Source organism: Candoia aspera, chromosome 2 (genome assembly GCF_035149785.1).
Source record: "Candoia aspera isolate rCanAsp1 chromosome 2, rCanAsp1.hap2, whole genome shotgun sequence".
Lineage (NCBI taxonomy): Eukaryota > Metazoa > Chordata > Lepidosauria > Squamata > Boidae > Candoia > Candoia aspera.
Window position 1 is genome coordinate 231,542,537 of NC_086154.1, and position 26,547 is coordinate 231,569,083.

At 39.1% G+C, this 26,547-nt stretch overlaps 1 protein-coding gene across 1 annotated transcript; it reads left to right on the plus strand.

Moving 5' to 3' along the window:
• The first annotated feature begins 977 nt into the window (after positions 1-977).
• On the plus strand, positions 978-24,629 carry GTF2H2 (general transcription factor IIH subunit 2). The gene is made up of 16 exons (XM_063295490.1): positions 978-1,098; positions 8,916-8,991; positions 9,103-9,180; positions 15,205-15,241; positions 15,788-15,874; positions 16,668-16,718; positions 17,813-17,867; positions 18,086-18,191; positions 18,971-19,061; positions 19,235-19,322; positions 20,529-20,636; positions 21,020-21,083; positions 21,691-21,794; positions 22,941-23,043; positions 23,582-23,621; positions 24,219-24,629. Exons 2-16 carry the CDS (start codon positions 8,936-8,938, stop codon positions 24,336-24,338), a joined length of 1,188 nt encoding a protein of 395 aa, XP_063151560.1. The 5' UTR covers positions 978-1,098; positions 8,916-8,935; the 3' UTR covers positions 24,339-24,629.
• The last annotated feature ends 1,918 nt before the right edge of the window (positions 24,630-26,547 follow it).

Below are 26,547 nucleotides of genomic sequence, written 5' to 3' on the forward strand. Positions count from 1 at the left end.
ACAGGATTTTACACAGCTTACTGTTACCCCTTTCCCAACACAAAAAATTAAAAAATAGCATTACCTATGAAAGTCCAACAACAATATAACCCATATTTCCAAACTTCAAGTTGCAAGGGTGGAGTCAAGCAACCTGAGGCTGAGGAAGAGTGGTTTACTACAATCTTCCACTATTGGTATTACAGATTATTGTAAAAGGCTGATAGTGTGGCTTTTGAACCAAACCCTCCCTACACATACCCATACATCTTCCTTAAATCACCCCCTCCGTGTCAGGCCAAATCAATCCGACAATCAGTTGGATCTGCAGAAACCAACCTGTGCTCTTGACTTAAATGCTCCGTTAAGGCCTCTGTGTAGTTACACAGTCAACATGTAGATATAAGATTACACAATGAATTTTTTTTTTAGCCAATGGAAAGGAAAATATTCAGTAAACTTGAGCCGTTCCTCCTCTTTGCTGTAATTTTTTTAGCTTCGTGGTCGGTGGGAGCGGGGATACACTGGTATCCAGTCACAATTGCACTGCAATCCATGAACTGCATCCTCTCCCATTTCTTTATGGGTTGCTCTCCCTCAAGGTCTAGTGATACCGTACGCCTAAGCACTGCACAGCTGTGCTGATCCCGGAAGGGAAAAAAATCCACAGCTCAGAATTGAGTTATATCTTTGCTAGAACTACGCAAAATAATCTCCTTTCGGTTCAGCAGAACTCTTTCCGTAACAAGAGGGTACTGTAGAAAGTCTTTTCCAGCCCTTCAAAGATTAAGCCTTTCAAAGCCAGAGGCTAATAACAAAGAGATAATAACATACTCCTTGTACGTCTATGGAGTTCTCCTTCTGTTCACGAGGTTTTTTTCTCAGCGGAACTGTTATGCTCCGTTTTTGCCCTGCGACCGGAATGTTTAAAGTGGAGAACCGAATCAGAGAGAAGGCGGTTTTGTTGGTGCAGTTGTTGCCGGTTTTCTCAGGGAAGAGGGGGGTACTCTTGTTCGTTTCCTCGTTTTTCCAAGAGAATTTGACGAAGAAAAGGAGGCTTGAAGAATCCCTCCCATTCCAGGCTCTTTTACTCTTTCTGTTACCCGAGAAACGCTGTGTGTGAGTGCAAAATGCTTTTCTCCTAAAATTTGTTCTGCTGCTCCTGGAGACTGAACCTTCTCCATCAGACATGCTAGAGACTGGCTTTTCTTCGACTGTATCAGTCTTTGGTCAAAGTTTTGGTCTCGTGTTTGGTGTGACTGTACAAGTATTGCGTTGCTGCTTTCAGTTTCTGAGGTTCCCCTTGTAGCCCCCATCCCGGTTATCAGGATTTACCTCTAATCAAATTACGTTTTGAAGTTACTGGTTATATACTTCTTTATTTTTATGTTGTGTAAAAACTTTTATGAATAACAAGATGTGTAAAAAAACGTTTAACACATTGCCCTGTAAGTTAGGTAAATTCCAGGGATATACTTGTCAAAAGCAATTATTTTTCCTATGTACACAGTAAAGGGTTAGGGACTCAGGGACAGCAGTTTAAAAACTTAGCTGAAATTTATGATTGTTCACAGGTTGATACCTTTGATGGTGAATTAACTCAAATGGATAAGATGTGTAAGAATAGTTATGCTAAGGTAACTGGATAGGAATGTTTGTTGTTTATTCGTTTAGTCGCTTCCGACTCTTCGTGACTTCATGGACCAGCCCACACCAGAGCTTCTTGTCGGTCGTCAACACCCCCAGCTCCCCCAGGGACGAATCCATCACCTCTAGAATATCATCTATCCATCTTGCCCTTGGTTGGCCCCTCTTCCTTTTGCCTTCCACTCTCCCTAGCATCAGCATCTTCTCCTGGGTGTCCTGTCTTCTCATTATGTAGCCAAAGTATTTCAGTTTTGCCTTTAATATCATTCCCTCAAGTGAGCAGTCTGGCTTGATTTCCTGGAGGATGGACTGGTTTGATCTTCTTGCAGTCCAAGGCACTCTCAGAATTTTCCTCCAACACCACAGTGCCAAAGCATCGATCTTCCTTCGCTCAGCATTCCTTATGGTCCAGCTCTTGCAGCCATATGTTACTACGGGGAACACCATTGCTTTAACTATGCGGACCTTTGTTGTCAGTGTGATGTCTCTGCTCTTAACTATTTTATCGAGATTGGTCATTGCTCTTCTCCCAAGGATTAAGTGTCTTCTGATTTCCTGACTGCAGGCAGCATCTGCAGTAAACTTCGCACCTAGAAATACGAAGTCTTTCACTGCTTCTACATTTTCTCCCTCTATTTGCCAGTTATCGATCAAGCTGGTTGCCATAATCTTGGTTGGTTTTTTTTGAGGTTTAGCTGCAAGCCAGCTTTTGCACTTTCTTCTTTCACCTTCATCATAAGGCTCCTCAGTTCCTCTTCGCTTTCAGCCATCAAAGTGGTATCATCTGCATATCTGAGATTGTTAATGTTTCTTCCAGCGATTTTAATTCCAGCCTTGGATTCCTCAAGCCCAGCATGACGAATGATGTGTTCTACGTACAAGTTGAATAAGTAGGGTGAGAGTACACAGCCCTGCCGTACTCCTTTCCCAATCTTAAACCAGTCCGTTGTTCCGTGGTCTGTTCTTACTGTTGCTACTTGGTCGTTATACAGATTCTTCAGGAGGCATACAAGATGACTTGGTATCCCCATACTGCTAAGAACTTGCCACAATTTGTTATGGTCCACACAGTCAAAGGCTTTAGAATAGTCAATCAAACAGAAATAGATGTTTTTCTGAAACTCCCTGGCTTTTTCCATTATCCAGCGGATATTGGCAATTTGGTCCCTAGTTCCTCTGCCTTTTCTAAACCCAGCTTGCACATCTGGCAATTCTCGCTCCATGAATTGCTGAAGTCTACCTTGCAGGATCTTGAGCATTACCTTACTGGCATGTGAAATGAGTGCCACTGTTCGATAGTTTGAACATTCTTTAGTGTTTCCCTTTTTTGGCATGGGGATATAAGTTGATTTTTTCCAGCCTGATGGCCATTCTTGTGTTTTACAAATTTGTTGGCATATAGCATGCATTACCTTGACAGCATCACCTTGCAAGATTTTGAACAGTTCAGCTGGGATGCTGTCGTCTCCTGCTGCCTTGTTATTAGCAATGCTTCTTAAGGCCCACTCAACCTCACTCTTCAGGATGTCTGGCTCTAGCTCACTGACCACACCGTCAAAGCTATCCCCGATATTGTTATCCTTCCTATACCGGTCTTCTGTATATTCTTGCCACCTTTTCTTGATCTCTTCTTCTTCTGTTAAGTCCTTGCCATCTTTGTTTTTGAGCATACCCATTTTTGCCTGGAATTTACCTCCAATGTTTCTAATTTTCTGGAAGAGGTCTCTTGTCCTTCCTATTCTATTGTCTTCTTCCACTTCCACGCATTGCTTGTTTAAAAATAATTCCTTATGTCTTCTGGCTAACCTCTGGAATTTTGCATTTAATTGGGCATATTTCCCCCTATCACACTTCAGCAAAGGATCGTTACCTTGTTGTGGTGCTGGAGCTTGAGCACCTCAATGATGCCATGAGCTAAACCATGAAGGGCCACCCACGACTGGAAGGTCATGACAGAGAGGTCAGACTAAATGCGATCCCTGGGGAAGGTAATGGCAGCCCACCCCAGTATTCTAGCTGTGAAAACTAAATGGATCAGTACAACCAGAGATTTGTCGGTATACCATCGAAAGATGAGACCCCCAGGTCAGAAGATGGTCAAAATGCTACTGGGGAGGAACAGAGGATGAGCTCAACTAGGCCCAGACGTGATGACGCAGCTAGCTCAAAGCCGAAAGGACGGCTAGCGGCCGACGGTGCTGGTGGTGAACGGCGAATCCGATGTTCTAAGGATCAACACACCATTGGAACCTGGAATGTAAGATCTACGAGCCAGGGCAAATTGGATGTGGTTATTGGTGAGATGTCAAGATTAAAGATAGACATTCTGGGTGTCAGTGAACTGAAATGGACTGGAATGGGCCACTTCACATCAAATGACCACCAGATCTACTACTGTGGACAAGAGGACCACAGAAGAAATGGAGTAGCCTTCATAATTAATAGTAAAGTGGCTAAAGCAGTGCTTGGATACAACCCAAAAAACGACAGAATGATCTCAATTCGAATTCAGGGCAAGCCATCTAACATCACAGTGATCCAAATATATGCCCGAACCAGAAATGCTGAAGAAGCTGAAGTAGAGCAGTTCTATGAAGATCTGCAGCACCTACTGGACAACACGCCTAAAAGAGATGTTATTTTCATCACAGGAGACTGGAATGCTAAGGTGGGCAGTCAAATGACACCTGGAATTACAGGTAAGCATGGCCTGGGAGAACAAAACGAAGCAGGACATAGGCTGATAGAATTTTGCCAAGACAATTCACTCTGCATAACAAACACTCTCTTCCAACAACCTAAGAGACGGCTTTATACATGGACTTCACCAGATGGACAACACCGAAATCAGATTGATTACCTCCTTTGCAGCCAAAGGTGGCGGACATCTGTACAGTCGGTAAAAACAAGGCCTGGAGCTGACTGTAGTTCAGATCACGAACTTCTTCTTGCACAATTTAGGATCAGACTAAAGAGATTAGGGAAGACCCACAGATCAGCTAGATATGAGCTCACTAATATTCCGACGGAATATGCAGTGGAGGTGAAGAATAGATTTAAGGGACTGGACTTAGTAGATAGGGTCCCGGAAGAACTATGGACAGAAGTTCGCAGCATTGTTCAGGAGGCGGCAACAAAATACATCCCAAAGAAAGAGAAAACCAAGAAGGCAAAATGGCTGTCTGCTGAGACACTAGAAGTAGCCCAAGAAAGAAGGAAAGCAAAAGGCAACAGTGCCAGGGGGAGATATGTCCAATTAAATGCAAAATTCCAGAGGTTAGCCAGAAGAGATAAGGAATTATTTTTAAACAAGCAATGCGTGGAAGTGGAAGAAGACAATAGAATAGGAAGGACAAGAGACCTCTTCCAGAAAATTAGAAACATTGGAGGTAAATTCCAGGCCAAAATGGATATGATCAAAAACAAAGATGGCAAGGACCTAACAGAAGAAGAAGAGATCAAGAAAAGGTGGCAAGAATATACAGAAGAGCTGTATAGGAAGGATAACAATATCGGGGATAGCTTTGACGGTGTGGTCAGTGAGCTAGAGCCAGACATCCTGAAGAGTGAGGTTGAGTGGGCCTTAAGAAGCATTGCTAATAACAAGGCAGCAGGAGACGACAGCATCGCAGCTGAACTGTTCAAAATCTTGCAAGATGATGCTGTCAAAGTAATGCATGCGATATGCCAGCAAATTTGGAAAACACAAGAATGGCCATCAGATTGGAAAAAATCAACTTATATCCCCATACCAAAAAAGGGAAACACTAAAGAATGTTCAAACTATCGAACAGTGGCACTCATTTCACATGCCAGTAAGGTAATGCTCAAGATCCTGCAAGGTAGACTTCAGCAGTTCATGGAGCGAGAATTGCCAGATGTACAAGCTGGGTTTAGAAAAGGCAGAGGAACTCGGGACCAAATTGCCAATATCCGCTGGATAATGGAAAAAGCCAGGGAGTTTCAGAAAAACATCTATTTCTGTTTGATTGACTATTCTAAAGCCTTTGACTGTGTGGACCATAACAAATTGTGGCAAGTTCTTAGCAGTATGGGGATACCAAGTCATCTTGTATGCCTCCTGAAGAATCTGTATAACGACCAGGTAGCAACAGTAAGAACAGATCACGGAACAATGGACTGGTTTAAGATTGGGAAAGGAGTATGGCAGGGCTGTATACTCTCACCCTACCTATTCAACTTGTATGCAGAACACATCATGCGACAAGCTGGGCTTGAGGAATCCAAGGCTGGAGTTAAAATCGCTGGAAGAAACATTAACAATCTCAGATATGCAGATGATACCACTTTGATGGCTGAAAGTGAAGAGGAACTGAGGAGCCTTATGATGAAGGTGAAAGAAGAAAGTGCAAAAGCTGGTTTGCAACTAAACCTCAAAAAAACCAAGATTATGGCAACCAGCTTGATTGATAACTGGCAAATAGAGGGAGAAAATGTAGAAGCAGTGAAAGACTTTGTATTCCTAGGTGCAAAGATTACTGCAGATGCTGACTGCAGTCAGGAAATCAGAAGACGCTTAATCCTTGGGAGAAGAGCAATGACCAATCTCGATAAAATAGTTAAGAGCAGAGACATCACAGTGACAACAAAGGTCCGCATAGTTAAAGCAATGGTGTTCCCTGTAGTAACATATGGCTGCGAGAGCTGGACCATAAGGAATGCTGAGCGAAGGAAGATCGATGCTTTTGAACTGTGGTGTTGGAGGAAAATTCTGAGAGTGCCTTGGACTGCAAGAAGATCAGACCAGTCCATCCTCCAGGAAATAAAGCCAGACTGCTCACTTGAGGGAATGATATTAAAGGCAAAACTGAAATACTTTGGCCACATCATGAGAAGACAGGACACCCTGGAGAAGATGCTGATGCTAGGGAAAGTGGAAGGCAAAAGGAAGAGGGGCCGACCAAGGGCAAGATGGATGGATGATATTCTAGAGGTGACGGACTCGTCCCTGGGGGAAGCTGGGGGTGTTGACGACCGAGAGGAAGCTCTGGCGTGGGCTGGTCCATGAAGTCACAAAGAGTCGGAAGCGACTAAATGAATAAACAACAAAACCCCCTGTCACTGTTGCCTTTTGCTTTCCTTCTTTCTTGGGCTACTTCTAGTGTCTCAGCAGACAGCCATTTTGCCTTCTTGGTTTTCTCTTTCTTTGGGATGTATTTTGTTGCCGCCTCCTGAACAATGCTGCGAACTTCTGTCCATAGTTCTTCCGGGACCCTATCTACTAAGTCCAGTCCCTTAAATTTATTCTTCACCTCCACTGCATATTCCGTCGGAATATTAGTGAGCTCATATCTAGCTGATCTGTGGGTCTTCCCTAATCTCTTTAGTCTGATCCTAAATTGTGCAAGAAGAAGTTCGTGATCTGAACTACAGTCAGCTCCAGGCCTTGTTTTTACCGACTGTACAGATGTCCGCCACCTTTGGCTGCAAAGGAGGTAATCAATCTGATTTCGGTGTTGTCCATCTGGTGAAGTCCATGTATAAAGCCGTCTCTTAGGTTGTTGGAAGAGAGTGTTTGTTATGCAGAGTGAGTTGTCTTGGCAAAATTCTATCAGCCTATGTCCTGCTTCGTTTTGTTCTCCCAGGCCATGCTTACCTGTAATTCCAGGTGTCATTTGACTGCCCACCTTAGCATTCCAGTCTCCCGTGATGAAAATAACATCTCTTTTAGGCGTGTTGTCCAGTAGGTGCTGCAGATCCTCACAGAACTGCTCTACTTCAGCTTCTTCAGCATCTGTGGTTGGGGCGTATATTTGGATCACTGTGATGTTAGATGGCTTGCCCTGAATTCGAATTGAGATTATGCTATCGTTTTTTGGATTGTATCCAAGCACTGCTTTAGCCACTTTACTATTAATTACGAAGGCTACTCCATTTCTTCTGTGGTCCTCTTGTCCACAGTAGTAGATCTGGTGGTCATTTGATGTGAAGTGGCCCATTCCAGTCCATTTCAGTTCACTGACGCCCAAAATGTCTATCTTTAATCTTGACATCTCACCAATAACCACATCCAATTTGCCCTGGCTCATAGATCTTGCATTCCAGGTTCCAATATTGTGTTGATCCTTAGAACATCGGATTCGCCGTTCACCACCAGCACCGTCGGCCGCTAGCCGTCCTTTTGGCTTTGAGCTAGCTGCATCATCACGTCTGGGGCTAGTTGAACTCATCCTCTGTTCCTCCCCAGTAGCATTTTGACCATCTTCCGACCTGGGGGTCTCATCTTCCGATGGTATACCGTCATATCTCTGGTTGTACTGATCCATTTAGTTTTCACGGCAAGAATACTGGGGTGGGTTGCCATTACCTTCCCCAGGGATCGCATTTAGTCTGACCTCTCTGTCATGACCTTCCCGCCTTGGGTGGCCCTTCACGGTTTAGCTCATGGCATCATTGAGGTGCTCAAGCTCCAGCACCACGACAAGGTAACGATCCTTTGCTGAAGCGATTGGAATGTATTTAATTCCAATTGTCTTAGAAAACAGGCTGATTTCCCAACAGAAGTAATAGAAAAAGGATGTGGAAGTTTCTTGGAATGCAGGGTCAAGAATTATAATAGAGGGAGCCTCAGATGTGTATGGAATTATATTAATCAGAGTATGAAAAAGGATGCTTGCTGGGTTGATGAAGTGAAAGATACTCTAAATGAGAAAAACAAAAAAGGACATGCAAGAGAATGATTGCTTAACTGTTAGTATCCAAGGGGGAAAAATGATGAAAGGTAAGTCATAAATGCTGTGAGGAAAGTAGTAAAGCTTCAGTTATAGATGCTGTAACTGAGGAAATGTTAAAAATATGGATGTACTTTGTTTATCGAGTGTTTGTGTGACTTGTTTAACATGTGTGAAAACCACATCTGTGTGTGGAAGAATGCAGTTAATTGTTTTCATATGTGAAGGAAAGGGTAGCAAGAATTGATGCCAATGTTACAGGCAGACTAATTTGTTAAAGTAACAAATTTGCAAAATTCTGATTGAAAGGCTATGAAAGGTGACAGTGAACCTTGTGACCTCTATTAAGTCTTAAGAACTATATATTTCCATGTAGCAAATACACACTAAACTGCAAATAACTGCTTTTTCTGAATCAAGGGGAACACAGCCACATAGATTTAGTCCTCAACACAGTTCAGGGTGTGGCTAGATTAGCTTTCTATCTTGTATGTATGTATTGTGTGTGCATATAGGTGTGTGTGTGGCTATTAATACAATGTTTTAAAATCTTTTTAATTAGATTATGATAATTATTTTTGTTACTTACTTAACTAGGAAGACGTTGGCTCAAAGAAATGGATGATGAACCTGAAAGAACCAAACGGTGGGAAGGGGGTTATGAAAGAACATGGTAAGCATGCCTTTTCAGCACTTAGTTTTTTCTCCATTCATTTAAAATGTGATGTCCTACTGTATGTAAATTATAGTATTCTTACTATTTTTTGTTTCTTTTTGCTTCTAGGGAAATTCTTAAAGAAGATGAATCTGGATCATTAAAAGCAACTATAGAAGATATTCTCTTCAAGGCCAAGAGAAAACGGTAAGCACTAATTGAATACAGTCCTTAAAAATAAATCCATATTGATATAATTTTATAAGAAGTGTGTAACTTGAATTTAAATGCAGTTAAATTCATTCCATTTGGATGTAGATATTCAGCTGTCCCTTGTTTGTAGTTATATTCAGTCAGATAAATGAAATGCAGCACTGTCCTCATCTTTAGTGCTTTATTTTAAAACTCTAAAATATGTTCCTGGTAATATTTACTTATTTATATGAAATATTTTACCCCATTGTTCAGCTGAAAAAGACCTCAAGATTGATTTTAAAAATTAAACAGGTAGAGAGTCACTGCTAACATTAAATAAGTTGGAAGTCACATGCTAAAAAAGGAAAAGAGATATGGACTGAGGAAAAAATTGAATTCAAGCATACTTTGTAGATAGCACATTCTTGTAACAGCCAGTTAAAATGACAAGTTAACATCAGTTAACATATAGATATGTGTGATCTGTTTAAAGTTTGTGTCTCAAATATCAGTTGAATTTGATGGGATGTATATCTGAGTAAATGCACAAAAACTATATACCTGTAATGTGACCTAGTGCATTTCATTATCATTAGAAAATTGTTAAGGTGCAATTTGTTTACACATTTCTGATGCAAGTTGCACAAATAGTGGAATGTAGCCTAATACAGCTACTCAAAATCTTTTTAGCAACATACATTTTTAGCTATTCAAGTAAATTGAATAGTCAATTTTATCTGCAAATTAATGTTACATACAGATTTCTAAATACTGCATCTTTAACTTTCAACATTTATTTTTAAGAACTTTAATTCTGTTGTTCGTTTGATTTAGAATTCCAGGATCATATACAATTCATTAAATCTTGTGTCTGTTCCTGGAATGGGAGGCTTTTCTCACAGTAACTCATGTCTTAGTCACCATGTGACTACATTACTGCAGTGCACTTTACATGGGGCCGGTCTTGAAGACCATCCAGAAGCTGTAACTAGTTCAGAATGCAGTGGTGGGAGTAGCTATGGGTGTACCTCAGTACCGCTATGGGTGTACCTCAGTACCACAATGTAACACTACTATGTCATGAGCTGCATTGTTTACCAGTAGGCTTCCGGGTGTAATTCAAGGTGCTTGTGGTCATCTGTAGAGCCCTTCATATTGGATATTTGCAGGACTGCCTCTCCAGTTGTTTCTATGTGTCTGATAAGGTTTGACAGGCTTGACCTCCTCCAGATTGGATCTGGCAACTTATAGGACCCAGGAAACAGCCTTCACTGTTGCCATGTCTGTCCTGTGAAATAGTAACTCCCCTGAGGTCCATGTGACCCTCACCTTGCTGGCCTTCAGGAGGAAATTACTCTGAATTACTTTTATATATTGTCCTTCTAAGCACCATAAATAGTGTAATACCTCTGATTTGTTTCTCCCAAAATGGCTGGTTTTTGTTGTAAACTGCTCAGAATCAACAGTGAGTAGTCAGCCTTGCTTCAGCTTGCCAGCTTTCAGTGATCTTATAAATACCATGAGGGAAGGAGCTTTATGAATTTCAGGGAGTTCCAAGATGTAGAGGCTGCCAGCAGATAGGCAGGTTTCTTACTAGTATTCAATTCACCCCATGCCAAGTTATTCTCCCCAGACTGACAGATCTGATTCTGTCAAGATGATGCCTGATATAACCAGGTGCTGTGTCATATAAGGCTTTTTCTGTCATAAACAGTGCTTTGAATTGGATCTGGTAGCCCGTGCAGTAATTTTAGGAGAAGTGTTACCCTGCAATGATGGAATTTGTTGGCAGACTGCTAGGAAAGCATTTGGCCCAGGAGAGATCAGAAAAGTCACACACCAGGCATTTCTATAAAAATAAATTTATTTACAGAAAGCAAACATATTTAAAAGCTTCTGCATTCTTACAGGCTCTCAGTGAGAGCTGCTTAACTCTCTACATGCCTACACAGAAGGGAAACTGAAACTAAAAAAAATCCAGGCAAGTTCTTCCCTTAGGCAATGCAACCATTAACACGTGAAAAGGGGACAATTAAATTCATCCTCTTCACCCAATGATTAGTTACCATAGTAACTTTAATCTGTAGTAGAAAACATATTAACACTCCACTTTTTATACTACAGAATAAGACACAATCCAATTTTCTTTGACAACTCTGTATGTCTTTCCATTCACATTATTTTAACATTATCTCCCCTTTGGTTTAATAGAAAGCTACCATCCTTCTCCCTGTGTATTTCCAAACCTAGGTTATTTGTTACAGTTTCAAGGCTTTTTAATGTGAAAGGGCTTTTCATGCAGGCTTCAAAATCAAGCCTTTGTTTTTCTGTTGGTGTGAACAGCAGCAAATCATCAACATAAATGCACAGATACATACAGCCTTGTTTGTCTTTCTTCATATATACACATGGATCTGCTTTTCCTTCTTCAAAACCAAAATTCTGCACTTTTTCATCTAATTTTTGGTTCCAGGATCTAGCAGCTTGTTTTAACCCATAGATTGACTTCTGCAGTTCACAGACTAGATTCTCCCCTTTTTCATAGCCAGGGGGTTGCTGCATGTATAATTTGTGGTCTAAATCACCATAGAGAAATGCAGTTTGAATGTCATAGTGGTGAACTGACATTCTTTTGAGTGCAGCAATTTTTAACAGTAATCTAATTGATTCACCTTTAGTAACTGGTGCAAAAGTCTTGTCAAAGTCTAAATCCTTTGAGTGAACCCTTTTGCAACTAACCTTGCTTTATATTTTTGGATTTTGCCATCAGCATGCCTTTTCAGTTTGAAAACCCACCTACAACCTAGACAGCGTTCATAGGGAGGTAGATTTACCAGTTTCCATGTTTTATTTTCTTTCAAGGATGCTAACTCCTGTTGCATGGCAGAATGCCAATTTTGTGCAATCTCAGGTGGTAAAGCTTTCACTTGTTCTAAAGACTCAGGTTCTCTGAATATGTGAAAAGCCTTTACTGTTTCAACCTGAAAACATGATGGAGGAACGCCTTTATTACTTCTCTGAGATCTGCGAGGTAATACAGGGCTTAAATTTTGACTCCTATCACTTTCCTGAGAAGCACCTGTCTCATCAGACAGATCTTCAGTTTGCTTTTCTGGTTTAATGTCCTCATCAGGCAAAAGATCACCATCAGCAAGTCCTTGCTGTTCTCTTGTGGTGGTCAGATCAACTGGAGAGCTAGAATTTAATCTCCCCCAGTTTTGTTCGGCAAAAGAAGCGCTTTTGCTAATTATCAATTTCTCTCCCATTATGAACTTGTAGCTCCTTTGGCTTTGTTCATAGCCAACAAAGATGGCTTTCTTTGTTGTGGGGCCTCCTTTCCTTCTCTGTTGTTTTGGAATATGAACCCAAGCAGTGCTACCAAACACTCTCAGATGGTTTACCTTTGGTTTCACACCATAAAACAAATGGAATGGAGTGTCCTGAATCACAGAGTTACACAATCTGTTTTGTACGAAACAGGCAGTAGATATTGCCTCTCCCCAATACTTAAAAGATAAATGTGAATCTTTAAGCATGCATTCCATCGCATTTTGCAAGGTTCTGCCCTTTCTTTCAGCAACACCATTTTGCTGAGGGGTATAAGGGTTAGAAAGAATTTGTTCTATCCCCTTTTCCACTAGGAACCTTTTGAATTTGTGAGAAAGGTACTCTCCTGCTCTATCACATTGGAGTGCAGATATAGGCCTAGGGAATTTTCCATTTGCCCATGTCACAAAACCTTTAAATTTCTCAAATGCCTCATCTTTATGTTTTAAGATGTAGATAAATGTGTATCTTGAGAAATCATCAATGATGGTCATTGCATACCTCGCTTGTCCAGGACTTGGAGCAAAAGGACCAATAATGTCAGAGTGTACAATTTCCAAAGGTCTAGTTGTAACTCTGTCACTGTGCTTACTCACAGGAGCTTTTAGTGTTTTGCATTCTTTGCAAACTACACAATCTAAGTATTTGTCACAGGGTTTTATCTTTAGGTCAGCACACAGCTGTGGCATTTGTGCTATATACTTGAAATTAGCGTGACCAAATCTCCTGTGCATCAGGTGTACACATTGGTCATGATATGGCGTGTTGCCAACTGCAGCCTTGCAGCTTGGCTTCCTTGCATTTTGCACAATGTACAAGGAGTCTTTTAATATACCAGTAGCACACAATTTTCCATGTTTACGTATCTCACAACCATTTTTCTTAAATGTTATGATATACCCTGTTGCAGCCAATTATGCCACAGATAAAAGGTTTGATTGTAAATTTGGCACATACAACACACCTTTTACAGTTTCTCCCAAGCAGGATAAATACAAGTCACCTTGTCCCATAATTTTGGTCACAGACCCATCAGCCAAAGATACACTTTGTCTTTCAGTTTTAGACAGTGACACAAAAGAGCTTTTACAATTACATAAATGAGAATTGGCCCCAGAATCTAACACCCATACATCAGAATTACCCTTCTCAGCAACCTGTGCAATTTGGGTTGTCTGAAGAGCCTTCTTCTGTGTTGCTCTTGTGTTCTTCTTCTCTGTCTTTCTACTGTTGGGTCTCAAGGCACAGTCTTTCTGCAAATGTCCAGCTGAACCACAAGTGAAGCATCGCTGGCTGGCTAGCGCTGTGGCCTCAGCTTCCTTTCCCTTCTTTTCCCTTGTTTTCTGGTACTGCAGCTTTCCAGAAGAGATGGGGGGGGTCTTTCCTCTCTCTTCTCCCATTCAGCAAGTAAGTGCTGTGTAACATACGATGGGGTGAGATCTGCTTCAGGCATAGCCTCCAGGGTACAAATCAGCGTGTCCCACGTTTCATTCAGTGAGGACAGGAGGATATAGGATTTTGTGAGAGGTGTAAATTCCATTCCTCTCTCCTGCAACTCAACGAACAGCTGCTGAATATAATGCAGGTGCTCAGGAAGGCTATCTCCTTCTGCAAGGTAGGCTTTGTACAGCTTTTTTGTCAGGGTAACTTTACTCCCTGCTGTTGCCTTTACATACAAGTCTCTCAAAGTGTCCCAAAGTTGCTTTGCAGACTGCATACCTCGCGCATGGACTAGCTGATTGTCCTCAACTCCCAGGATAATGGTGGCTCTAGCCCGCTCATCCTGTCTAAGCCATTCAGCACTGGGATTTTGGGGGGTTTGCTCACCAATTGGCAGCCAAAGATTCTCTCTGCGAAGAAAGATCTCCATCTTCAGGGCCCAATTCAAATAGCTGGTCTCTGATAGGCGCTCCAGAGGCATTGCTGAGGGCTGGGAGGTAGCCATGGCTTCTTCCTTCTTTTGCAAGTCACCTCAGCTGGCTTCTTTGTCCTATAGACCGGAAGTTGCTGGAAAATCTCCAGGTGGCTTCAAAGAAAATCTTCATAGGTCTTTGCTACCTGCCTTTAAATTGTGCATGAGGTGTGGAGCTGATCTCTATTCTCTCTGGGTTTTACTGGGCTTACTGGGATTACTGGGCTGCTTACTGGGCCCATAACCTGTTGGCAGATTGCTAGGAAAGCCTTTGGCCCAGGAGAGATCAGAAAAGTCACACACCAGGCATTTCTATAAAAATAAATTTATTTACAGGAAGCAAACATATTTAAAAGCTTCTGCATTCTTACAGGCTCTCAGTGAGAGCTGCTTAACTCTCTACATGCCTACACAGAAGGGAAACTGAAACTAAAAAAAATCCAGGCAAGTTCTTCCCTTAGGCAATGCAACCATTAACACGTGAAAAGGGGACAATTAAATTCAACCTCTTCACCCGGCCAAAATGATTAGTTACCATAGTAACCTTAATCTGTAGTAGAAAACATATTAACAGAATTGACCCTCCAGCCACCCTATTCTGGATCAGTTGTAGGTTCCTTTTAATCTCCAAAGGCTGCCCCACATAGAATGTGTTACAGTAATCCAGGTGGGTAATGATCAAGGCATGAATTACTTGGATTCTATCCTTTAGAAAATGCATAAATTAAAATATATGAGCAGCTTACCTATTGACCATGCAACGTGAACCATTACAATAATTAATTCTTATTTTATAGAACCTTTGAACATCATGGACAAGTTCGACTTGGAATGGTATACTTTCATTTCCTCATTGGCTCAAAAACATTTTGCTTCAAGTAAAATTGCTTAAATTGAACTTACGTATTAAATGAAGTAGGACGAATTGGGATGACAGCCTCTTGAAACCCCTGGGTTTCATTGTGGGAAAGTCAGTTATATTATCAATCCGTTTAACTTTAATTGTGGTGAATAATAAATTACTTGGACTGGTTCAAGTGCATTTTATGATGCTTCAGGCAAAGAGGTTAGGGTGAGCCCTCACAAAATTTGTCTGTAATACCTGCAATCTGAACTTCACGCTTATATATTCAGGATTAGTTTCTTTGCTTTCAGTGGAGTTTAACTTCAGTGGATCTTAAACAAGTGTATGCAGGTTTACAATTTGTAGTTCTACATTAAAGGAATGACAGCAAAAGAACCAACCATTTTGAAAACAATACATAGGAGTTTTGTCATTTTAGGTTAAGTTCTACATAAAGTTAATATTTAATGCTGTTTTTTAGTGCAATAGTATAGATAACATTAGTTTCATGTTTGTTTTTTAAAAAAACTTTACAGATGCGCCATCTGTATGTAGTTGTAGATGGATCAAGAACAATGGAAGATCAAGATTTAAAACCTAATAGATTAACTTGCACCTTAAAGGTAATCATTTTTTAAATAATTCAAAATGGCTCCAAATCTGTATAACAAATAGAATGTGGGGTTTGGACTGGAGACCCAGATTCGTACTGTTGACCATAGACCAGTGACCATTTCATAGTTTAATGATCTGGCAGAATTGTTCTACTAATAGAGGAGGGTAGGAATAACATAATACATCCCTGGGAAATGAAATATATAAATATAGTAAATTGCACACTATTGTTTTTCCTGTTCAGTGAAGATAGAAGCCATTGAAATTTGTACTTATATATTAAGGTAACTGTATTGCAGCAGCTTTCCATCATGTGAGTTATCAGTATGTATTAACCTGCTTTGCATCAGTGAATCTGATTCCAGGCATATGAGCAATCCCTTTGATTCACTGGGAATTAATCCCTAGAAAATGTGTTCAGGAGTGCAGTTTTACAAGGCAATCACAAACACATCAGTTCAGTTTCAAGTCCTGCTAAATTCAGTGAGAGTTGCAGTCAATAAATGTACATAGATTTCACTTATAATTGTTTTTAACTAAATATGTAGGCTGGTAGAACTGGGAACATAATTTTTGAAAAGAAGCTGACCCTTGAAGTATGCTTATTCTCATAAATATAATGATTAGATGTACTGGTATTTTTTTGCTAATAACTCCTAGATATATATTTTAAACCACTATAGTTATGTTTAAAAAAACTAGTTTGAAGAGTGTTTTTATAAAGAGATACAAAGAAATGAATACATTTTTCCAATATAAAATAGTATTTGATATATTGTTTTAATGTTTGTCATTCTGTAGTTACTGGAATATTTTGTCGAAGAATATTTTGATCAGAATCCTATAAGCCAGGTATGTGCACTGTTGAAAACAATAAAGTTTCAGAATTGTTGCTACTGAAAGGAATCTGTTTAAATATACAATTTCCTTTGAAACACTGATGGCAATAATGAGTTCTCTTTCTTGTTTGTTTTTTCTGTCTTGTTATAACTCCATAACAAATAGAGCTTTGTAGTCCTGGAAAAAGATTCTAGTACAAAACAGATGTCTAAGCAGTATATATGTTGTACTAAAATAAAATTAAAAATCACTAGCATAACTCATTTCTGCCCTGGCAAAAATCAAAGCTCCAGTGGATATTAATTCTGTACTAACATTTGTTATTGGGTAAGGCAACAGGTAATGCATAATGGAAGAAATGAGGAAAGGATCATGTAGGATTTGAAATTATGTAGGGTGGGGTGCTGTGTGCAATTACATTCCTGTAATAGACGTTTTCCCTAATGTTTGGTAAAGTAGGGGAGATTAGTTAACCATTTGGAGTTGGGGAAGCCAGCATACTTTCTTTTTTCCCAGTTGTTGCAACTGGATTCTTAGAATGATTTAGAATGACCAAAACCAGCTAGGTTCTGCAATCTATATAAACGTAATTAATATTTCTCTATTCGTTTTCCTGGATTACGGAGAAGCAGTGCTTGATAATATCCTGAAGCTCTGATTTTTAGAACTGTGATTTCCTTCCTTCCTGGGCTTCTGATTTCATCAGGCAGCAACTATCAAGCCTATTTTGTAGCCATATAAACTAGACACTTAAAAATAAAGGGGGTGGGGAACAATGATTCCTAGGATTCATTGATGATGAATTAATGATACCTGCATTATCAGACTCCATGGCTTTGTAGCACAATTAAGCAATAACAAACTCCTTCATATAATGGAATTAAGTATGCAGACTACAAAATGTTTTGTAAAGCATTTTACTAAATATTTCGTAATGACTGTTTTTGTTAAGTCTTTTTCCCAGCAATACCTATGGTAATACAAGGAGAGGCAATAGTGTTCTGTATGTGGAGCTGTCCTGCTCTGGCTGTTATAGAAATATAACCGCATCTTTTACTCAGATAGAATTTTCCATTGAGCATTAACAGCAGACAAATTTCTTGCAGATTGGCATCATTGTAACTAAGAGTAAAAGAGCTGAAAAACTGACTGAACTTTCAGGTATCGATTCTATGTTTCTTCAGTTCATATTTCTTCCTGAAATGGCCATTGTTTCTGATACAAATATTATACGTATTTGATGTTGTAACAACATGTACATTAATTTTCTGAAGGCAGAGAGAATGACAGCAAAATACAGCTCCCAAGGGAGTATTTTCCCTAGCCTGGGAGTGACTTAGGAGACTAATCTGTGATGACAGGTTAATTTTTTTTCATAGGGAACCCAAGGAAACATATAACGGCTCTGAAAAAAGCTGTAGATATGACCTGCCTAGGAGAGCCTTCTCTATATAATGCCTTAAATTTGGCCACCCAGACATTAAAGTAAGTATATTAAGAGTGAATTTTCTTTTATATTTTATTTTAAAATAGCAGTAAGAGATTCTACTAATTATAATTGATCTTAAAAGGGCTAGAAATTGGCAGTGCAGTTTAATAACTTTTGAGTGTGAATACTTATTCATTTCTTTCACATGCTCTGGTTCTTCTCTTGACTTTTGATTTCAGTGGTAAATCATAGTTTCTTGTTAAATCTGAACTGGACAAATGTATGTCTTGCCTGCATACCAAAATGGCTGCCTTAATTTGTTCTTGGCAGATTGCTCCTCCAAGTAATTTTGAAATATAAAGACGCTAGAATGGCCTGTCCAGCCTTGTTCCCTCTAGCTCTTTTCGATTTCGACACATGGAAATCCTGGCCACTTTTGTTTCTGGAAGGCATGTAGTCTAATGTGATTACTGAGGTGGAGTAAGACTGTGTTAGGATAGCTCAACAGAATTGTTCTTGTTATTAATGATTTTGGAAAATTGTAAAATCCCATATTTTTTTCATTTGTGTTTTTATTTCTCTTATCACTCTCAGATTAACCATGCACACTTATATACACACACTGTCTTCAGACTAGATACGTGCGCAGCTTTGTTTATCTGCATCAGAAATTTGGGTTTGCTTCTTTCAGTAAGAAAGGAGTTAATAAAACATTAATGATCTGATTGCAATTGAAGTTTCAAATAGACTCCTCACATATTCCATAAAATCATAAATGTAAGTATTTTAATCTTGTTCTTGTAACTATTAGAAATGAATATTTTACTGTCTTTAGGCACATGCCAGGACATACAAGCAGAGAAGTTTTAGTAATACTCAGCAGCCTAACAACATGCGATCCATCAAATATATATGATCTAATTAAGGTACAGAGTTTTATTCTATTTTATTATTTTTAATGGTAAATGAATGCTGGGCCAGCCTGACAATTAAATAATTAATTGGGTTGTCATAAAATATTGGATTTTTTTTTCCTTTTATAGTTTTTCCATTCTGATGGTGTATGTTTTTTCATTTCTTTGTCTTTTTTCATCCAAAGTGCTTAAAGTCAGTTAAGATCAGAGTGTCTGTTGTTGGCCTTTCTGCTGAAGTTCGAGTTTGCACTGTGCTTGCCAGAGAAACTGGTGGTATGTATGCTTGTATATGTAATGAATTCTTATCCATCCATCCATCCATCCATCCAAAGAAAATGATGTAGAAGTTCATCATTTTATAGAAAGGTTATTCAGTTCTCTTTTTTCTTGACCGTGCAATATAAAGAGTTCTGATCTGTAATCATTCTCTAGTATACCTTTAATGTGTTTCTAGGCAGGGTTCAAAAACCAATATAAAACTTTACTGGAGCGTCACGAACATTGTTACATCCTCGGGTGTTGAACTTCTGGGCTCTGGAGGACATTCACAAAACTAATTCCCCCTTCCTCTTGTGCACCTGAAGCATGGCTGAGAAATCTTTTGATGGTGGCGGGTGACACAAAACTTGTGTTGGGTGTCTGATAACTGTAGTGGGAGGGGTGCTAGTGCAAGGAGGTTGGTGATGTGATTTAAAAAGTTTTATTTCCTTTCAGTCTAGAGGGGAATTGTGGACTTGTTCTATTTTAACCTATGTTAGCTATTTTAATGTTTATGCTCTAGGGTTCTTTTTTAAAGTGTTTCCAGCTTCAGAATGGCAGAAAACCATGCCAAGTGCTACAAAGACTGCAGCCCTGGGCCTCTGGTGGCTTATTGCTGCCTGGAGGGATGGGGGACATTGGCGCAACAGCAGGGCATGGTGGCAAGTGTGTTCAGTGGAACCCCAAGGAACTTAAAAGTACATATTTTTCGAACAACTGCCATGCAACAAATTTTAGATTATTGATTTAATTTTTTCTGCTATGATAATAGAAGAAAAGATAATTAGGAGCATGTGGTAACTTTCATAAAGTAAAAAAGAAGGCAAAAAATCCCCAGTTGTTGTTTTTTGCATGTGGCAATCAGAATTGCCCAGGTCTTTCTGCCTCTTTTTGATTGGAGTAGAATTGATACAAGTCTTTCTGTTAAACTATGACATCTGTTTCATTGATATTTTTATAAACAGCCTTACAGAAAGTCCAAGGGTAAGTGAATGAGGAACAGTTTCTCTATTCCCGCTATGCACAACTCTCTCTGTATCGGACAGACCAAAGGAGAAAACAGTACCTCCCATTTTATAGAGCTTTGTTACTTGCAGAGAATCTTCTTTACTCGTCTACAGGAGGATAGTTCTCTCTCCTCCCAAACAATCAAGCATGCTGCTCTTGGTAGATCTGCTGGCAGTTGATGCAACTTCTACTCTGTTATTTTTTATGTGGCAGGAACGTACCATGTTATTTTAGATGAAAGCCATTATAAGGAACTCCTGATGCATCATGTCAGTCCACCACCAGCCAGTTCTAGTTCTGAAAGTTCTCTTATTCGCATGGGTAAGAATTCTTTTACTTTTAAAAGTTTCGTATCGTATCCACATCATTTTCATAAATGTTCTATGCAACTTTGTTTACTCCATTGTTTGTTTATCATGCAAAGTGCAGGCCATACTGTGGAAACCCAGAGGTAAAATTCTGCCGTGTCTCTTTACTTCTAGATTCAGTGTGCAGTGTTTTTATGGCAGCTTGTTTTACCATGCGTAATGTGTAATCACGTGTGCCAAGTGTACTGAAAGAAGTCACATGCTTCATTCAGAATTTGCTTAAATTGCAACATGAACTCTTGTGGGTTCCTAATCATGGGATATTATGCCCCATATCTTTCCTGAATGCAAACTTGGACAACATCAACCTTTCTAAGTACTTTTTTTCTTACATAGGCTTTCCTCAGCACACAATTGCACTGATGGCTGATCAGGATGCAAAACCGTCTTTTAGCATGGCGTAAGTAAGATGCGACAGTATTAGATGTCCCATTTCATAGGGCACAATCTTAAGGTATGTCAGATCATTGAGCAGCTTATGATACATGTTTTTTTAAAATCTTCTCTGTAAATGTAGTAGGCAAACTCAGTCTTGCTTTTTCGGCTGTCAGAAATAGGAAGCGATGTACTGAAAACTGCAAATACATTTGTTCTGATGTAGTCCTTTTCTACATATTTGTAAATTTCAGTCATAATTGGCTTTCACCAAAACCCTCTTTTGCTCATTCTAAAAGTATAAATATTTTAAAAAATAATTGAACTGAAGTCTCTTCAGATGTATTTATTGCCAATAATTCAGTTGTTATTTTGCAACTGAAGACAATCCTGATATTTTCTTAGCTTCTTATCCACCGCAGGACACTGACATTTTCCCAGTAAAATGCAGTACAACTGCTGGAAAAATGCAATATAAAATGGAAGCACTTAATAGTTATGATTTCTTTATGTATGGCAATTTCTTTAAGAATTAACTATGATATTACTTGTGGAAGCTTAATACCTCCTTTCCCCTTTGTTCAAATAATTCAAACACAACTATTCAGGAAACAATATATGTTTCTGTACAGGCATCTGGAAAACAGCAATGATCCAGGCCTTACACTAGGAGGATATTTCTGTCCCCAGTGTCAGGCCAAATACTGTGAGCTCCCCGTGGAATGCAAAGTGTGTGGTGAGTGTCAGGGCATTTATACTTGTCTACTATAATGGGGCTTAATAGTATCTTCTTTTCTTATAGCTAAAAACAAGAAGGGGTAAGATCTTGTTGCCACAAAGTAGTTGGAACATTTCTACTATAGTTAGATGGCACTACCTCCATCTTTCATAAATGATCTAAGCCTCAGTTGTTTCAACTGTGTCATGTACCCCAGAAAAATTACACTTTTAAGCTGTTACATAGATCCCAAGTAGGCTGCTATTCTTATCACCTGCTTGACTATTTAAAAATCCGACTCAAATATAGCTAATCTACTAGAGTCTGAACAATGGTTAAAGGTTCTGCAGTTTAAAGTAGGAGGAATTTGTTTATAGAATGAATGCAGAATAGTTTCAAGTAAACAGCATCTAGAAGTACTAATACAACAAGAAATTGACATCATAGAGCTGATCAAAGTTTTATCATGCATTCAAAATTGAGTTTATTGTTTATCTATGATGCTCATTAATGAGTGGTTCATTCATTAATGCTCAAAACACTTCTAGCTTATTGATCTTTTACAGTCTGGTGTGTTGCAAAATTTTAGTACAAGTATGTTCTGAGATACTTGAATGAACAATTATAATTTTATGATTACAGTTTTTATTGTCCCGCTTTTTATGTCCTGTGTAGAAATTATGACTTAATCTTTGTGTAAGTATTTTTAAATAATACTTTAAAAAGTGTTACAGGTCTGTTAAATGATAAGTTTACTAGAATGGGAAGTCCACATGCATCTATATCTGCCATGATTTATCAGAAACATCAACAATCCCATAGCTGTGTGCAGGGCATATAAGACATTCCCAGTTGATAACACCTGAATGAATTAATTCCACATTTAACTGACAATGACCAAAATTAGATTGATCTGTAAATCATGATAATCACAGATATTGGATTGACTGTGGCTGTTCTGTCAAAAGTAGAGTTCAGTATGCGTTTGCTTATTATACTTTTACTTCAACGCTTTTAGGCAACCAGAATAAGATCTGGGGCTTAAGCTTACTCACTTGCAATGTTACATGGATAAACATAAACTTGAACTGCTTTTATATACAGGACATAGTATTTTGAGATGAAGAGAGAAGTTTGAATATTAATAAAACCTATTTTATGTAGGACTTACACTAGTGTCTGCACCACATCTGGCTCGATCGTACCATCACCTATTTCCTTTGGATGCCTTTGAAGAAGTCCCATTGGAACAGTATATGGGGGAAAGGTATGTAAAAGGATACTTGATATCATCAGTCCAAATCCCAGGGGTTGTGTTCTTCAGCTAAATGGTGTATCCTTTAATGTTTCTCGTGAAGTGCTCAAGTAGCTCCTTGTTTAAAACACGTAACATATTCACTGCTAAGTAAATATTTGCAAATAATTTTTTTTTGTAGATGATGAGATTTCTTTTGATTCTTCATCTATTACTGTTTCTAAGAGTAATTTAGGGTTTGAGGCAGAGTTCCAATTTTTTGGAACACAAGGGAGGGCCTTTTCCTGCATTCTTCCCAGGCAGTGGAACACAGTTCCTTGGAAATTGTGTATCCCCAAAGGGCTGTTCCCCTTTAAAAACTGTTAAAGTTTTCTTTATGGAAACCATTGTATTCTGCTTCTGTATTTATTTTAAATAAAGGGATTAGGTGGCATTATTAATAGCGTTTACAATTAGTCTTCTAGTTCTGGTAGTATATTGGAATAAAGAGATTCACATGAGGTTAATATGGGTTTCCTAATAGAATTTTGCAAATACTTTTTTAAAATAGGTATTGTCAGGGATGCCAGGGAGAAATCAGAGATCACCATGTAAGTATTTATTGAATTACATTTATAAACTATTCTATATTTATTTTGATGATGATGCTATCTGTTCAATTGCATCCGATTCTTGGCGATTCTATGGACCAGCTCTCTCCATATTTTCCAATCCTGTACAGCTTCTTTTACTTGTTTCATGTTCTGGCTGGTGTCAGCTTTGATGGTGTCTAGCCACTGTGTTTTTTGATGGCGTTTCCTTCTACTGCTGACCATTCTGAGCATAACTGCCTTTTCCAGCAAGTTTGATCGCATGACATGGCCGAAATAAGTAAGGCTGAGTTTTGTGATTTTGCCCACCAGCTATATGTCTTATTTTATGTCCATGCAAATAGGCTTTAGGAACACCTTTTTGGGGACCTCATATGTATATCACATTAGACGTTAGGCCTTAAAAGTAATTATTTTCAGTCTTGACATTGGAATAGGCCAGCTTTCATTACAATGTAGTAAAATTATTGTTTATATTAAATAGAATATTATCATTTGCTTAGCAAAATTTTAAAAAGCAAATGAGATCATTACCATCTCATTAACAATGCTATGATGTGCTGAGATGTAACTTTTAAATTTCATTTTTCCCCTCAGGTCTACGTTTGTAAAGTCTGTCATAGTGCGTTTTGTGTTGAATGTGATCTTTTTGCTCATGATACCTTGCACTGCTGTCCGGGTTGCATTCACAGCCATCCTGCTCCTCCCTGCATTTGATGCCTCTAATTAAACATTACTTCTTGTACATTCCCGTGAGCTGAGAATCCTCACCAATTGTTCCACTGAACATCTCAGCAACTTCGGTTAAAGAGAAAGATAAGGAAGATGAGTCAGCTGGAGGCTTATGTAAATATGATTTTGCACACCCATTCTATGATATAGTCATGGACACACAATTCTGTATGTTACCTGTATATGCTTTTGTTAACGTTTTTTTGGAATTATATGGAATAATGTGCCAAATTATATCTTGAAAGTATTAAACTGTGCACATGCACTTAAAATATGGATCTTATTTATATGTTGCTTTTCTTAAATATAATTTTTGAAATTATAAAGGCTACTATCTGACACTTAATTAGAAGTACTTGATGGCAGTCATTTTTATGTACCTGTATGCAAATGTGAGTAGATTAATAGGTACCGCTTCGGAGGGCAGGTAACGGCGTTCCATGTAGTCATGCTGGCCACATGACCACGGAAGTGTCTACGGACAAACGCTGACTCTTTGGCTTTGAAACGGAGATGAGCACTGCCCCCTAGAGTCGGACTGGACTTAATGTCAAGGGAAACCTTAACCTTTACCTTATATTATGTCTGGACTTAGAGAACTTGAAACTTCTGTGATAGCTCCTGTACATCTTAGCTCCCTTCCTCCATTCCATTTAGGGAAACGTTGAGACTGATTCCAGGGAACCAGTGGGCCTCCACGTCAATAGTTTTAAGGTGCTGTGTATTTTGCTGTGACATTGTTTACAATTTTAAAGATGAAAACTTTAATAAATGCCCAACTCTTCTTTAGCTTCCATAGGTGAAGAGAAAACTACCCTGTATAAGAATAGGTTCTGTTTAAAGTGATGTTTCTATGAAGAATCTTATATTAGAGGTGTGATTTTAATTAGTGAGACTGGGAATTTAAATTAATTTTTAAAATTACTCTTAAATAAATCTGTTAACAGGATCTGTTAATATCTAGAGTAAAGGTTGACTCCCCAAGGACGTCCAAAGCAACTCATGGTGATACTAAAATGATGATATACATGTGATGATGTAATTATTATGTATATGTCAACTCAAGGTGGCGAACGTCCTTAATACACCTGCCTCCTATTTTCCTCACAACAACCCTGTGAGGTAGGTTGGGCTGAGAAAGGGTGACTGGCCCAAAGTCACCCAGCCGGCTTTCATTGGGGCTATGCTTATTCATTTTTTAAAGCCGCTCGCACAAATCCAAATTGCAAGTGGCATTCCATTTACCCATAAGAAAATGTCCTATAAATTTGGTTTTGCATTGAACCAGCAACAAGAAAAAATTGTGAGGGAACACTAACAAAGAAATATTACATGCACAAAATCTACTTCTTTATCAACATAAGTTTTTTAAAAAAACTGCACTGAAGTTTCTTCTTTTAGGTTTTTTTTTTTTTGCTATCCCTACAATGCTGAGACATGTTAGACCAGTGTTTCTCAACCTCAGCAACTTTCTGTTGGGTGGACTTCAACTCCCAGAATTCCCCAGCTAGAATTCTGGCTGAATTCCCCATGCTGGCTGGGGATTCTGGGAGTCAAAGTCCACACATCTGAAAGTCGCTGAGGTTGAGAAGCACTGCATTAGACCCTTCTATGCTTCTTAAATGAAAAGCATAGCAAGAGGAAAATAAGGCAGAGAAGTTTTTATATGGGTTTTTCACCATCCCATGCCTAAGACTTTGTTTGTTTCTACTGCCTTGCAGGGGAGCCTGAGGGCCAGCGTCCTCCATGTGAAGGTGCATAATGTTGTGGGGTTAAGCAAAACCCTGAGCAACTCCCTGGCTGTGGATGGGTTTGTAGCCTCTGTCAAAGGAAGACCGATACAGTAGTCTTGTGGGTGCTTCAGGCCATCAGTGTCGGTGGAAGAGGCTTCAGTGGGAAGGACAGCCTTGTCTAGCTATGGTTAGTTTACCAGCTGTGGCCATTTCTGGACAACACTCCAGTCATCCAAATACTGGATTACTGCAGTATGCTATACAGCCTTCCCTGAGGTTTTCTTGGAAATCGCAGCTTGTGCAAAATATCTAGCTTGGTTACTGAAGAAAACAATATACAGTACCATGAAGATATTAATTGGTTCTAAAAGCAATGCACTGGCTTTGCTGCCAGTGAAAATCAAAGTAATGATATACAATCTGGGTTAGGATCTGGATATCCAACCGATTGATATTCTTGA